We start from the raw sequence: 14,955 nt of genomic DNA, 5'->3' as shown, positions 1-14,955 counted from the left end.
CCATCAGCAGTGAGATCTGCTTTCATCACTTGCTCTGCTGTCGGGGGAATGGCATTACCTCAATAGACACACAGCTTGCCCTGCTTCAAGGAATCCAGTGCCAGAGCTGAAACCAGCAATGGGGAGCACGGCGTGGTGCTGTGCCAGGTTGATGTTGGGTAGAGGAGGGAAATGTGTGTTGGTGTGAAGCGCAGAGCGTGAGTAAATTAAGAGGCTGTCCACCCAGAGACTCATTGAGTTTCTGTTCATTTCTGGAAGTTCTGAAATTAATTTAGTGCTGCCTTACGTTTCCAAGTGTGAGATCAGGAGCTGCCTGCTGTCAATAAGCCGCCGATGGGAGGTGTTCATTTGATTTAACATCGTTGCATTTCTTTCTTTTCTCCAATTCTTCCCTCTCTCCCCCAGGCCTGTATAGATGAGAACCTGGACATGGTGAAGTTCCTTGTAGAAAATGGAGCCAATGTGAACCAGCAAGATAACGAGGGCTGGACCCCCCTGCACGCCGTGGCGTCGTGTGGCTACCTGAACATTGCAGAGTGAGTGAGTTTCAGGCTATTTGGGTATCAGTAACACTTTGCACATCCTCCTCTTTGAGTGGGTGCAGCCATGTCGATGCTCTGAAACTCATACAGTGCTTGGAAGCAACGTTAAAAAAAGAAGACGCCTTCCTTCTACTGAATGCAAAATGTTTTACTGTTAGGGTGGAACCTGTAGCTGGTTGTCCTTTACTGATCCCATTAGAGTGGTTTATGAGTTGTTGGGTACCTTGCTAAAACCCCGAGCAAAGGGGAAATGTGAGGGCTGGCAGGAGCTGATGAGCACAGAGGAGCAGCAGAGCATGGAGAGTTCTGCCCTGATGTTTAGGGCAAAGCAGTCCTGCCAGTGACTGCAGCTGATCCGCACGTTCACGATGCTCGCAGAGGGCAAGATAGTTGTGTTTGTCCCACAGCAGGTAGTGGTACTGCTTGTGCACCAACAGCTTGTCCTGGGATTTGCCCAGATATGGGACCTATGGAATAAGTGGAGCCAAAGAACTGGCAAACATAAGGGGGAGAAGGAGGCGTTCATTGTTTTTTGAATGAAATAAGTGAAAAAACTGAGGATAGCTTGGATTAAAGGCATCATCTCTCAGGTGAGTGCAAGAACTGGGGATGCTGAAGTAGCTACAGAGAAGCAGAAGTTATTTGCAAGAGCCACTGAGCAGGAACCTTGCACTTAGCAGTGAGCTTTTATAGAGCAGAGATTTGATAAGAATGTGAATGCTTGTTTGGTAAGTGAACTTGATTGAGGAGATTGTGTGCTTTGTTCTGCCACTTGATTTCCTGTGTTAGTTGCTCTGAAGCCTTCATGTGAGGTCTGACGTTGGCATGGCTCTCATTGGTGTAGGTACTTAATTAGTCATGGAGCCAACGTGGCTGCTGTGAACAGCGAAGGTGAAGTCCCGTCTGACATTGCAGAGGAGGCAGCCATGAAGGACCTGCTTCTGGAACAAGTAAAGAAACAAGGTAAATCAGCAGTGGGATTGCGTGCATGAGGGGCAGACAGAGAAGGGTTTCTCTGAAGAAATTCTGTGGGCTGCTTTTCTGTGGATAAGGAGATGTGAAGTAGCAGAGAGATTTCTGCTCAGAACACTGGAACGAATGCAGATTTGTGTTGTGCATTCCCTGTCCTTTTTAGTAGGATCCTTGAAAGGGAGACACTGCGGTCCTGAAAGCTGGTTCTTTAGATCCAGTTGTTTTAAAAGTGAGATTTAATTCTGGTCTGGTTTCACTAAGGCTTGGTGATGCAGAATTGCGATTTGCAGCCCTGCTGAGCGTTGGGGCCTGGAGTGCTGTGTGTGTCCTAGAGTGACCTGCTTTATCCTGATCCTTCCCAAGACTTCTGCAGCCCATCTGCTCTGCTATTTCCCCTTTCCTCGTCAGGTGTGTCTGTGTGAGTTGTCCCTGCAAAGCTGTCACTGGTGGAAGTGATTTGGCAGTGTCTTAATTAAGGGATCCTGTGCCAGTGTAAGATTTTCTCTATGTTCACCAAATTCATCTGCAAGTGGTTTGGTGTCTGTATGTATGTGTAAGAGTTTCAAGTCCTACCTGTGAAGTTCATCAGCGATGCTCTTGAAGGATGCAAACTGCTTCTCTTTAAAGCGGGTGATGAAAGCCGTGCGCTGCAGTAACGTATTTGAGGGGGCATCAAGGCAGGAATTCCAGCTCTGCTGCTGATATTTTGCCTGACGCTTGCTAGGATTTCGTTTGGCTTTTTCATTGCTTTGCCACTTAGTAGCATCCTGCTAAGATGCCCTAAAACAACCATCTGGCTCTGCTGAGAAGCTTCCCATTGACACAGTTTAAAGAGTTGATAATTGCTGAAATAAACGTGTTAGAAGCTTCAGATAAGCATCCCTCCAGCTTTGCTTCAGCTGTAGCTGAAAGCAGATGCTTGGAGCAAGCACAAGAGCAGGACAAGTGTGCATGACTTCCCTCCCAAGTATTTTCCCAGCCTGCAGCCTCTGTGCCTCGAGGCGTTCCTGAGCCAGATGGACTTTCTGTGTATTTTCTATGTGAATCTGCCATGGATTTCTGTTTTGTGGACTTGTGCGGTCTCTTTTGGTCTCTGAGCTTGTGGAGCATTGCATTTAACATCTCCAGATGTGCTGCTACTGTTGTGCAAATCTATAATTCTTGTTTTGAAGCCGTTTGCAATGTTAATATTTGCAACATCTCGCAGTGTTTCTCAGCTCACAGACTGAGTTGATTTTGTTCTATTGTAAGTCTCATGCCCTACAATTTCCTTGATAATCATGTTGTTATAGCGAAAGAACTGATCTGTAGGGCCTGCTGCTTTTCAATACTGATCTTGATTTGTTTTAATTTGACCTTTTATTTCCACCTCCTATCATCGAAATGATTTAGGACTGTTTCACCACCATCTGTGGTTTGCTGCTTGGAGGAGCTGATCAAATACGTCCCTCAGAATGCATGCCAGGAATGGCCCTGGTGCAATCTCTGCATGCAGCTTGCTCACTGCCTGAATTTCCCATGAGAGCAGTGCTGGGGTTGTGCTGTTCTTACAGAGGATGCCTTAGAATCATTTCTGCACGTCCTACACAACTCATTTTTGTTAATTGTTGTTCACGAATTGGTTCTGTTAGGCTGGAATAAAGCATATTGGCAGTGCAGCCCCTCCACCCGTGACTGATTCAGTTAAGCCAGCAGTTGACCAGCAGGGTTTGTTTTAAGTCAGGCTGCTTTGAAGTTTCTGTCGACGATGCTGGAGATCTCCCAGCTGCTAGAAGCAGCTTCTGCTGATGTTTTTGGGAGATGACAAAAGCTGATAATGTTGCATAGCAAATGAAAAATAGGGTAAGTTTGCAAAGTGCACGAGAGCTTTCACCTGATAACCTCTTCTGTGCGTTGCTGTCTTAGGTGTAGACCTAGACCTGGCAAGGAAAGAAGAGGAGCAGCAGATGCTGCAGGATGCCCGGCAGTGGCTGAACAGCGGGAGAATTGAAGATGTAAAGCAGCCTCAGACGGGTGCCACAGCTCTTCACGTGGCTTCAGCAAAGGGCTATTCTGAAGTCATGAGGTAGGAACTCCTTCCTGTGGCTGCTGTGATGAATTGAGCCTGGTTTTCCCGAGCATAGATTTGTAGTTGATATGTTTCATACCAACATCTTTGGGCTGCTGTCAAAGTGCTCAGTAGAATTATGTGCCCAGCCGTGGTCATTCACCTAGAAATGCATAGAGGCTGGAAGATTGCCTTTCACACCTCCAGGTCTTTGGAGAAATGAAAGCTTTTCTGAGCGCAGGGCACAAACTAGAAGGTCAGGTTTCACTTAGACTACAAGTTTTAGAGCTAACAAGCCAGGCATATTGGGATGAAAGTATAATTTCAGCCTATGGGGGGACAGTGCATCCTGTATGGCAGTCACAAACACCCTGACAGCTGACATGCCCAGAAGGTCAGAGCAGTAGTAAAATGCGGTGTCCACCTCTGCCTCCGTGTCCCAGCACCCAATGCCACTGCTCTTGTAGCCATCAGCAGAGACAGAGGTCCCACCATGAAACAGTGCTGCTCTACTGCTTCATCATGGACAGAAGTTTGATCAGTGCAGTGCTTCCTGGCAATGAAGCATTAATATTTTTACAGGTAGAGTCAAGTCAGGATGTGCCAGCAGTAAAGCTTCCTAAATAAGGGATGGATGGAACTAATGATATGCAGGTTGAAATGCTTTCTGGAAACATTCATCCACCTTGATTCCTTATTTCATAGTCCTAAGTGACGTGACTTGATGTGTAAGAGCAGCTTCTTATCAAGCTCAAGTAGTTCTGTTAATCTCTCTGTTTCCTCTTAATATTCATTCGCTAGAGCTTATAATAGAGTTATAAGCTGTCTGTGTCTCTGCTGTGCCCAAGAATGCTAATTCAACGCGGATCATATGGAATAGAAATCTGAGATCCCTCTGGACAATGTGGGGTTTGGTCCCACGGGTTTTTACTGGGAGGTTTTCTCTCCAGTCAATGGAAGCTGTGTTCCCCATTTGCCAGATGTCCACTTCTGCTCAGCTGCTCCTTGCCATTAAATGCTGCAGTGATAAACAGATCTCACAGAGAGCTGACACTGTTCCACTCTTGTGTGTTTTACGGCCACCCTGTAAGTTCAAATACGAAGCTTCAGTGCCTTAAACCAAAGGGGCTGAAAGCCAGCAGCTGGCTAACTCAAATGAGATGTGGAATTTCTCTGTGACCTTGAGTATCTTAATAACCACGTTCCTCCCTTTTCCTAGCTGGAGAATGAACGTAAGGTCAGCATCCGATTTAAAACTTCTTCTGCAGGGAAGCACGCTGCTGCTGTAGCACCACTGTGTTTTATTTAGCCCTGAAACACATCTTGTGAAGTTGCAGGAGTTTCAAAGCTGTGCTGTTCTCGTGCTGGATTTCCCCTGAGCTGAAGGAAAGGGGAAACACCACCACGGAAATGTTCAGTGGCAGTTTTACTGGAGCTGCAGAATTCCCCTGGGATGTCCTTCAGTATTTGAGCAGCTGGACAGCAGTCAGTTCTGATACGTGAGCTGCTCGCTGCTTTCACCTGATCTCCTGTGCGCTGTTGTGCCTCTGACGTTTCAGACAATTGTCTCTCTTCTGTTTGTTTTGGTTTTAAATATTCAAGCCCCAGATGCATTGCAGCACAGCGCTTTGGTCTGCAGCAGGTGGGAGGTGTTCAGCAGTGGATGGGACACAAGGAGGTTTGCAGGCAGTTGTCTTGGGGACGATTTGCTTTAGCTGTGCAAGCTCTGATCTGCACAAACACTTATTGGAAGTCGTCCATTATTTAACCCACAAATTTAACAGCTGGTGATCGCAGTCAGCAATGTCTCTGCCTGTTGCCTGGCAGTTCTGCCAGCACTGTCTCCTTGCAGTACATGGCCCTGTTTTTCAGTAGAACCACCACCAAACTCGAATTACCAAGTGTCCTTTCCATGCCAGGTGCTGTGCTTGACTCACCTCTTACAGAGGTTACGTTCTGGAGAGAATACAGAAGTCGTTCTTGAGTGGGCAGGAATCAGTGTTGCTTCTCTTCTCAGGCTCTTGATCCAGGCTGGGTTTAATTTGAACGTCCAGGACAACGATGGCTGGACTCCACTGCATGCTGCTGCACACTGGGGGGTGAAGGAGGCCTGCTCCATCTTGGCTGAGGCGCTGTGTGACATGGATGTCAGGAACAAGCTGGTCAGTAAGCACTGCAGGCACAACATGCAGCTTATTTCATTGCAAGATGCAGTTTGACTTCATTGCCAGATGCCATTATTGCTTATCAGTTTGATCCAGCAGTGTGACAGGTTGCATGGTGAGCTGTTCTGCATGTGTACTAAAGCACTGAAAAGCAACAGGAGATAAGGACTCTTGGCAGGAGGAAGGAAGAAAAGATGTTAGCTATCATTGGAAAACATCAGTGGTGAAACAAGGACCAAGACAGGGGCTGATGTGTGCATTTCTCTTTCAGTATGACCCTAATGTATGGACCAAGAGAAAAACAATCATGGAGTGCAAAGTAACGTGCTAATATTAAGCTATGAAGCATTGCAAATTCATGAGCCCTTGAGTCACTGGCAGCATGAAATCTTTCCTACTCTTCTGTCTTGGTCATAAAAAAGGGAATAAGATTCACAATGCTTGTGAGAAATGTGTGAAGAAAAATAGGGCATTTGTGAGGGGGGGATTAGAAAGGAAGGAAAGCACCCCTACTTCCATGCTAAGAGCTGGAAGTTTGCTTAAAGAGCCTGTGTGTATTCAGGAGGTGAAGCCTGCTTGTCCACAGTTGCTCTCTGTGCTCCCCTCCTTGTCTGCACTGGAAACTGATGTGAAAGGGGTCACTGTAGGAGGAGGCACCACTTTAGCATGGTGAGCTCCGTGGCATTCAAAATATGGAGAACTGTTTTTGTTTTTAATGCCATCAGAAGCTTTTCCAAAGTGTTCAGAAGGCGTGTGGGTTTTCTATTTTGATAGACATGAAAAGAAACAGACACAATTGTATTTGCTGCAGTCAGTTGCCAGATATTCCCTGTCAAAGATTATTACCTTGCTAAGTCAGATGGCTGGAGTTATTTGGTCATTAGCCATCAGGTCTCATCGTGGTGTAAATGTAACTTGATTTCCTGTTTTATGCCCCAAAGTGATTTTTTGGGGTTTCTTTTATTTGTGAATGTTCATGGATGTGGAAATTAGCACCCAGGTTTTTTGGCCTGCTGATGGTGGGCAGCCCTGCAGGAGGTCCAGGTGCACAATAATGCAGCAGAACAAGTTGTTTGCAATCCTTCTCAGTCCAGGAGCGTGCTTTTCACAGCACAGGTAGCTGTGCTGCCCTGATGGAAGCTGCTCTGATGAAGGATTGTGTCAGGAAACCACGACTGCTGTCACTTGGCTTTCTCTACTGCAGAGCATGACAGAACGTTGCTCAGAATCAAGGCAGAGCGGCTGCGGTGCACATTCAGTTTAATTCTTCACTGATAAACAGTGGTTTTTTGAGTGCTGATGGCACTGAACAGCCTCTTGTCCTCTTTTTCCTCAGGGCCAGACTCCGTTCGATGTGGCCGATGAGGGGCTGGTGGAGCATTTAGAAATGCTGCAGAAGAAACAGACGGTGGTGAGTTCTTGGCAGATTGTTTTCCTCATATCCAGTTCTGTGCACAGGTGTTCTCTGAAGCACAGGGCATCAGCAGAAGCATGAAGTGGAGGTGCAGCTATTTTTTATGTCCGTCACTCAAGGATCTCTAAATACACCAATATTTTGAGTAGGTAGGAATGTAGTGATTGTGTGTGATTCTCCCCTGTGACTGTACTGAGTCCTACACAATCAGATCCAGTTTTAGACCATATAGAAGTCAGTCTAATAGGCACTAACACATAATTTGTGTCTAGCCTTCCTAAGTCCATCAACTATCTCCCAGGATTAATTTATATTAGGGTGAAAGGTAATTTATAGCTTTGATTTCTGAAGGGGCCTTCAAGCATAAGCGTGTCTTCACTGAATGGACAACTCCAGCAGGAACATTGCCACTGTGCTGCTCAGTTTTCCATATCAGCCAACCCTTAGGTACTCACAAACTGCTTTTGAGCTCTCACTGGTCCTTCTGTAAAAGCTGGTTTTATATTTAACATGCAGATGGATTTACATCAATTGTCTCTGATCACTTTACACCAAGAGAGGAATTGTCTCTATTTAGCATCCAGATTAAGAAGACAGCCTAGTTGCCCCCAATGCAGCCAAATGCTCTTGGTTGATTTGTCCATTTTTCCCATTCTCTCTGAGTGTAGAACACTGATCACCTCAATTTTCTTGTGAGGACAGGGAGATTATATCAAAACAGGCAGAGTAAATTATATTCTGTGTGTAGAAAACTGGGTGGCTGACTGCATCCAGGTCTGCTGAGGTGCACAATTCCGTGAGCTGCTGAAGAATTGTAGTTCATCTGTGGAGTTGCTCCTTTCGTTGCTTTTGTTTGCTGGCAAAATCTGTGATGTCAAACTGCTCTTTGCTTAATGAGCAATTTACCCAAGTGCACACCGTGTTTGTATCTGAGGGGCTACACTGTCACTGTAGAGAAAGATTTCTGATTTCAAAAGCGTGTTGAGCTGCTGCTTCGTGGTGCAGTGGAGGCATTGGATGGATTTATTAGCAGAAAGTTGTCATTGAAATGCATCTTGATCAAAGTAAAGGCAGTCATCAGGCCAGAAAGTAGGTTTGGGTTACATGTTTTCCTATTTCACCTGGTTTGTACAATTGTATCGTTTGGGTGCTTCCAGAAAAGCCAGCCCCACATCTTTTCAAATAGAAAATAATGACAAATATCAGAAAATATCATTTAAAATGCTGGATTCAGGAGCAGACATAATGAGAGCATTGCTGGTAAAACCCAGTGGAGTATTTTGAGGAACTGATGATGTGGGTGGTAGAACTCGAGCTCTGATCATAGCACAGCTGCTGTCACCCTTAAATAGCATCCTAAAAATTAATCAGCTTCTCCCTAAATGAGGTGTTGATAAATACTACCAGCACTTTATTGTGGGTTCCCTCCTATGCAGATGCATCAGGATAGTGAGAGAAATGTATTCTTCAGAAGAAAAGCAACGGAAACAGCCACAAGACCTCTTTGGATGTGTGCTAACCCATTTGTAGGCTTGCTTTGCAGGAGATGGTAACCCCCTGCTTCTCTAGATTGGCAGCACTAGATAAAGGAAGAGTAACCCAGCTGGACATGGTACAGAGGAGACAGGCTTCAAAGCGAGCCTCTAATTGTGGTCGTTACTCATTTCTTTCTTTTAACCCCAGCAGTCCGTGTGCTTTTAGTTTGGTTGTTTTTTGTTGCTGTCCATCAGCAGTGACACACTGCTATCTGGGAGAACGCTCTGGTTGCTGCAGTGATTGCAGGTATTCCTGTCCAGTGCTGAATTTTGGCACCGAGGGGTTTAAGAAGGGCTCACCTACATGGGAGATCCGCCCTGCCTGTGCTGGGCACACTTGGATGCTTTCCCCTGACTATAAGTGCACAATGGGGACACAGTCACAGATTTTAAACCGAATCCAGCCTGATTTCCTGGGTGTCCAACTGCACGTGGATGGACCTCCAGCACTGCGTCTGGGTGGGCAGGTGCAGAGCAATGCCATGAAAGTCACACTTTGAGTCTCAGCACAGACTGCTGCAGACTCCTGCTGAGCCTCATTGCCTTGCAGCTGTGGGCTGAGGATGGGCTGTGTCTGCAGCTACGAGCTGGTGGAGCCCTGGGAGACCAGGGCATGCAGTGCTCCTGCAGATGTGCAGCTGCAGCAGGAGCTGGCTGGGCAGATCAGTGTTTTTCCTTGACAAGGCTGAGGTGTCCTTGCACTGTGGATGTTGACGCTGTGCTCAGATGTCTGTTTCTCTTTCTGCTTGGACTTTCGGACAGCTGCGAAGTGAGAAGGAGACGAGGAATAAGCTGATTGAAGCTGACATGAATGGCAAACCTCAAAGTGGAGTCTTCATGAAGTACGTTGCTTTCCTCTTCTCTGAAAACAAGCTGCACAGTGCAGCAGGGCAGCATCTGTAAACTGTCAGCTGCTTTTAAAAGGTCTGCTGCTGTTTGTGCCTATTTCTTGATTCCTTTCAAATTCAGCCTCATTTAAATGTAGCATCAGGTGGTTCTTACTGTACCCATTGAAAGCCAGGACGAGGAGTTGGGCTGCTGTTTGGTCCCCAAGCTTCTCTTCCTGATCATCATTTTGACCTTTGGGCTGAGAGCTGCTTTGCAGCTGCAGAGCCATACAGCCTTGCTGGAGGATTGTTTTCTTAGGAAAAGACAGGAGACCACATTTCTTCACTCTGAGAAATGCCCACAAAGTTAGGAAATGAGAGACTGGCTTTGGAATCTGTGGGAAACAGGCAGTGCTGGAAGGGCTGGGATGCAGAGCATGCAGACTGATTTTTGTCAGTTTGCATCTTCTGTGTATACAAATCATGTCTGCGTGTTTCTGAGAAGCAGAGCTCAGAAAGAACTCGCTTGGTAATCCTTAAAATTCCTGGTTCTTCCAGCAAAGAGAAAATTCTCTATGAGGAAGATAGGCTGAAGACCACAGATATGGAGGAGGAGAACAAAGACTCGAGCAGTTCTAGCTCTGAAGAAGAGGAAGAAGCTGAAGAAGATGAAGTTTCAGAATCAGATGCTGAAAAGGAATCAGGTAAGATGCAGAGCAGTTTGAGGTTTCATAGTTAGCTGGGCAGTGATAGGAATTGAATTGGAGAACTGCATATTTTTTTTTGCTGTGTTGTTAAAGACATCCTGCAATCTCACTTCAAGTCTGTATACATAGAGGAATACAGCCAGTGTACTGAAAAAAAACAACTTTCAGGTCAGCATATTATTTCAGAAAGCATACCATGTGTGGTGTTTCAGTTTCTACTTCCATCTCACTTGGAATAAGGAGCACAAGGCATGCTCTCAAACTGCAGGATGTTTTTTCCTCACGGGCCATTTTTGGGATGAGCACTTCAGGTGCTGCAGGATGGTAGAATACAACTGAACGAGAGTTCTATTCACTGCACATGCCTCATTTGCTGGTGCTGTTTGGATGCTTGCACCTATTATTTGTTTCTTCAGAACAGTGACTGTAAGAGGCACTCGTTGCTGGAGAGGAAAGTATTGCATTGTTGGTGTAGGGAGGGCATTTCCCAGGCATGTTGAATGTGTCTGTGTTGGGTGAGTGGTCTGACCTGGAGGCAGACCTTGCTGAGAAGATTTTCTTACCATGGGATGAAGTTCTAAAGGTTTGCTTGGCAAACACATCCATCTGGTGACTGTGGAAATAACTGCTCAGTGAGTGCAAAGCCTCCCTGAAGTAAAGCTTGTTTAGGCTTGGCATCATCTTTGTGATCTAAGGCATGCCTGGGGCACACAGCTCTGAACGTGAGTGCTTGTAAAGAAGGGCCTTGAAAAACGTGATACTGAAACATTTGTGTTTTTTTAAACCTGTAGAGAGGAAGGAAGAGTCCTTTGCCAACAACTCCAGCCATGAAACCAGGCCCAGCGTCACTGAGCAAATACCACCACCAGAGTCCAACTCCTTCACTGCCTCTGCCAGAAGGGTAAGAGAATTTGGATCAGCAGGGACTGGAACAGAGCTTGGAAGCAGTAGGGTTAGCTGGGAAATAGGATTCTGCACACTGTTGGGCTTTCCTGAATTGCCTCTGAGAATCAGCTTCCATTTTGGCAAAGATGCTGCATTAGCAGCAGTAGAAGTCCAGCACAGAGGAGGATATTTGTATGATACAATGCCTCTCCTAGATTCTTACTTTCTGAAACAAATCCTGGTGTTCACAAGGAAACTTGACTTGCTGCTGTCGGTTCTGAGGCAGCTGATGCTGACCTCTTACCAGCAGCTCTTTCACCAAAGGGTTTTGCTGAGGTATCAGAGCTGAATTTGGCATCTTGGTCTGAAGCATCACTTGCCAAACCTGTTCATGCAGTGACACAACATTACAGCCCAGTAAGCAGAGAAGATAAAGTTTGCCTCTGACTAGATAGCCAGGTGCGAAGGCTTTGCAAATGTGAACCAGTTACTGAAATCTTATCTGGATTCTCCAGCTCATGCATCACTCAGCCAGATGGCACTGGGAGGCTCTGTGTTTTGCCTAGGATGTGCATCTTATGCTCCTGGTTTCTTTTTGCACCAGAATATGGAGGGCAGCAGGCACTGTTACTGGATGAAGTACCAGTTGTATGCCAGAGGGAAAAGGATTCTTGCTAAGTCATCTTTTTTTTTTTATTTTTAACTTTTTGCCTCTTACCAAAATCTAACTTCTTGTTCAAGTCAAGCTGTTGCTCCTCTGTCCATTGCCCAGCTCAAGCTGAAGCTCCTTTATGGGAAGGAATAATGAATAGTGGATTCTGATCCACCCCTCTGTGTGCCCTTCAAGGTTCTGTCAGTCCCATCTCAGCCTGTAGGCTCCTATAGTGAATCATTCATTGCACAAAAGCTCTCTTGCTCTATCTGTTGCCTTTGAATCTCTTCCCCTTCTTCTATACTGCTTTTGAGCTGTGGAGTCCAAAGTTGTGCCCGTTATCAAATATGCAGTCTGGGTGCAGCCCAGCATAAAGCGAGGCCCACTGAAGCATTTCTCAGAGCTGAAATCCAGCCTTGCAGTGCTCTCACCTCCTGCTGCTCTTGTCCCCGCTGCAGTTCAGTTGGCTCAGCAGGTCGGATGAGCAGAAGGATGAGTCGCCCTCCTCGTGGCGGTTGGGTCTGCGGAAGACTGGCAGCCACAACACCCTGAGCGAAGTCGCTGCCCCCCGTGAGGCACAGAGGGAGAGGGCAGCTTCTATCTATCGATCCTCGTCCACCCCTCGGATCTCTGCGTTATTGGACAGCAAAGACAAGGTTTGGCTCGTCTTTCACAAGGATTTTGTGGCGTATCCCAGTTGAGATGTTTACCTTGCAGTTTCAAGACAGTTTCTATTTCATTTTCACTTATTGCTGGGTTTGTATCTGTAACAGAATCACAGGATGGCCCAGGTTGGAAGGGACCTCGAGGATCACAAATCTCCAACCCCTGCCACGTGCAGGGCCACCAGCCTCCCCATTTCATAGCAGCCCAGGCTGCCCAGGGCCCAACCTGGCCTTGAACACCTCCAGGGATGGACGGGGCATCACAGCCTCTCTGGGCAGCTGTTCCAGCACCTCATTGTTCTCACAGTAAAGAACTTCCCCCTGACATCCAACATAAATCTTCCCTCCCTCAACTTAAAACCGTTTCCCCTGGTCCTGCTGTTACCTCCCCTTTCAAAGAGTTGAACAGGTTTGGGTGTCTCTGGTTCTTTTTATTGTATGCACACCCGTGCACCTTTTTCTACTGATTGCAATCCTGACACAGCTGTCCTTGCAGGACTGGAGCTCTGTGCCCCTCTGACCTGTTTCCTGCTCAGTTTCAGGTGGGCTGCCAATCTGGCACAGCCCATTCTTCACCAGAAAATATCAAATCCGGACAGTAGCACATATCTGCAGTGGAAATTCTCCTTCCTCATCACCTAAGTAGATTCCCTCTCTACCCACCAGCTGTATTTGTGAATCTCATTCTGTGTATTCACTAGCTGTAACTGCTGCCCATTTTAAGTAGTTCTAATTGGAAGCTGCTTACATTTGCTAATATGTTCAGGAAATCATGTTTAAGGTGGATATTTTTATGCTGTCACATTTCTTGCCCAAGAAAAAGCCTCAAACAAGTTATCCTTAGACAGGAAAATACTTCTGTGATTGAATGAATCTGACAGTGAATTCATCTGTCGCTGAATGTGCTGCAGGTATCTCAGACTTACAGCCAAATTACTTTTGTTTATCAGGATAAAGAGAACAAGAGCTATCTGGCCACAATAGCCCCCAGAAGGCTGAGCAGTGCAAGTGACATAGAGGAGAAAGAAAACAGGTGAGACTGAATGTCTGACTGTTGGCTCAGCTTGAATCCTGCAGGCAGTTCCTTGGGATGTCTTCTTCCTGTGTTAATGCATCGTATCTTTTCTGGCAGTCCTGTCTGCACAGGTATTTACAATCAGTTGCCTTTCATTTAGGCAAGCAGGACAAGTGATTGTTTTCCCCAGCCCTGTATCACTATTTATCTATATCTGTGTACTGTCTCCATCTGGGAAACGAGGTAAATGCTTACTTTTTCATTTATCATTTTGTATGCAAGTGCCTGACTTTGCAGCTCTCACATCTGTACCTGTGTCACTGGCTCTGTAGTTACCTTCAGTTCCTTTTATTCAGGTCTCTGTCACTTTTTGATTCACTGAGGTTGTGAACTCTCTCGTGCAGAGCTGCATACAGCAGGGGCTGCTTTTGGAGGGTTGTTTGTAGTTGCCTCTGGGCAGAACCACAGTATAAATGGGACGAATACCCAGTATACCGAGGTGTACTGTACAGATAAGCCATTCACACCAGTTACTCATGGCGTGGAGGAGGATTTCAGCTGGCCTCACGTTCAGCCAGTTGCACAGCAGTGGTGAGCAGGGCACAGAGAGCAGTTCTGTGATCTGCACTTATGGGGGTGTCCCAGGATGTGACACCAGGAGAGCTTCAGCACAGACTGACATTCTTTGCTGATCTTTTGCTGGAACCTCCCTGCTGTGTTCTTGCTTAATCTCAGCTGGCGCTGGGATTTGGGCTGTGGCAGACAAATGACTGATAAGCTTGAGTGGTTTTGGCAGTGGCTTGGATTGAGTGGCATCTCCAGCTGAGTGCTGGTGAGTGTCCTTCGCTCTGTAAAGCAGAGAGCAAGGAGGGCTGTGCTGCACAAACAGATGGTGCCCAGATGCACTGTGCAGGGCAGGTTTTGTTCTGATACTCCTTCATTTCAAAACAGCTGAATATCGCTTCTTAGAAGCACGGATGTCTGAAGGGGCATTTGGAAAGGCACTGTGATTGAAAAATGGTCATCAACTGTGGGCTGAAGGTCCTGTCCAAAACTAGAGCAGGACAGGACATTGTGCTGGAGTGTGGTTTGGGAAAGGCAGCCCCGATTTCAGATAAATAGAGAAGTGTGGCTGCTGATAACATAATGCATAAACTGACAAGTGATTTTAGATACTGCCAAATCTTCTGTCTGTTTTGTACTGCTAAATATCGCAGAGGATTTGTCATACTGTGTGGCTTTTACTTCTATCATTGCATGATAGAGAATTAATGGTTTGATTATAGATATTCTCCTTGTACCTGTTCCACTTGTGCCGTGCTGCTCGACACGAGGTGACTTTGTTTAATGTGTTCCATTACATTTGTGGCCAATCTGAACCTCAGTCGCAAGTCTTGGGACTGGAAAAGGATATTCATGCAAAATATCACATCCTCTTCCCATTCTTAAATAAAACAGCTGATAATCACAGCAGCTGGCAGTGGAAGCAGTTCAGAGTTGCCACCTGTAAGCAGCGATGTCTGTAGGTG

The 14,955-nt window shown here is 46.3% G+C and overlaps 1 protein-coding gene across 6 annotated transcripts in view; it reads left to right on the top strand.

The window, feature by feature from the left end:
• Positions 1-14,955, top strand: part of PPP1R12B (protein phosphatase 1 regulatory subunit 12B) — an 84,391-nt gene that overhangs the window by 16,842 nt on the left and 52,594 nt on the right. For all 6 annotated transcript variants that reach the window (XM_048926301.1, XM_048926303.1, XM_048926308.1 and 3 more), the window contains exons 2-11: positions 406-536; positions 1,387-1,505; positions 3,420-3,579; positions 5,579-5,723; positions 7,063-7,137; positions 9,438-9,517; positions 10,061-10,206; positions 11,001-11,110; positions 12,205-12,402; positions 13,362-13,444. In XM_048926301.1, coding sequence (XP_048782258.1) covers positions 406-536; positions 1,387-1,505; positions 3,420-3,579; positions 5,579-5,723; positions 7,063-7,137; positions 9,438-9,517; positions 10,061-10,206; positions 11,001-11,110; positions 12,205-12,402; positions 13,362-13,444 — 1,247 coding nt within the window. The remainder of the gene's footprint in view (positions 1-405; positions 537-1,386; positions 1,506-3,419; positions 3,580-5,578; positions 5,724-7,062; positions 7,138-9,437; positions 9,518-10,060; positions 10,207-11,000; positions 11,111-12,204; positions 12,403-13,361; positions 13,445-14,955) is intronic.

This window comes from Lagopus muta, chromosome 24 (genome assembly GCF_023343835.1).
Source record: "Lagopus muta isolate bLagMut1 chromosome 24, bLagMut1 primary, whole genome shotgun sequence".
NCBI classification, from domain to species: Eukaryota; Metazoa; Chordata; class Aves; order Galliformes; family Phasianidae; genus Lagopus; species Lagopus muta.
The sequence above is the reverse complement of the archived record's forward strand: the minus strand, read 5'-3'. Positions and strand labels throughout refer to the sequence as shown.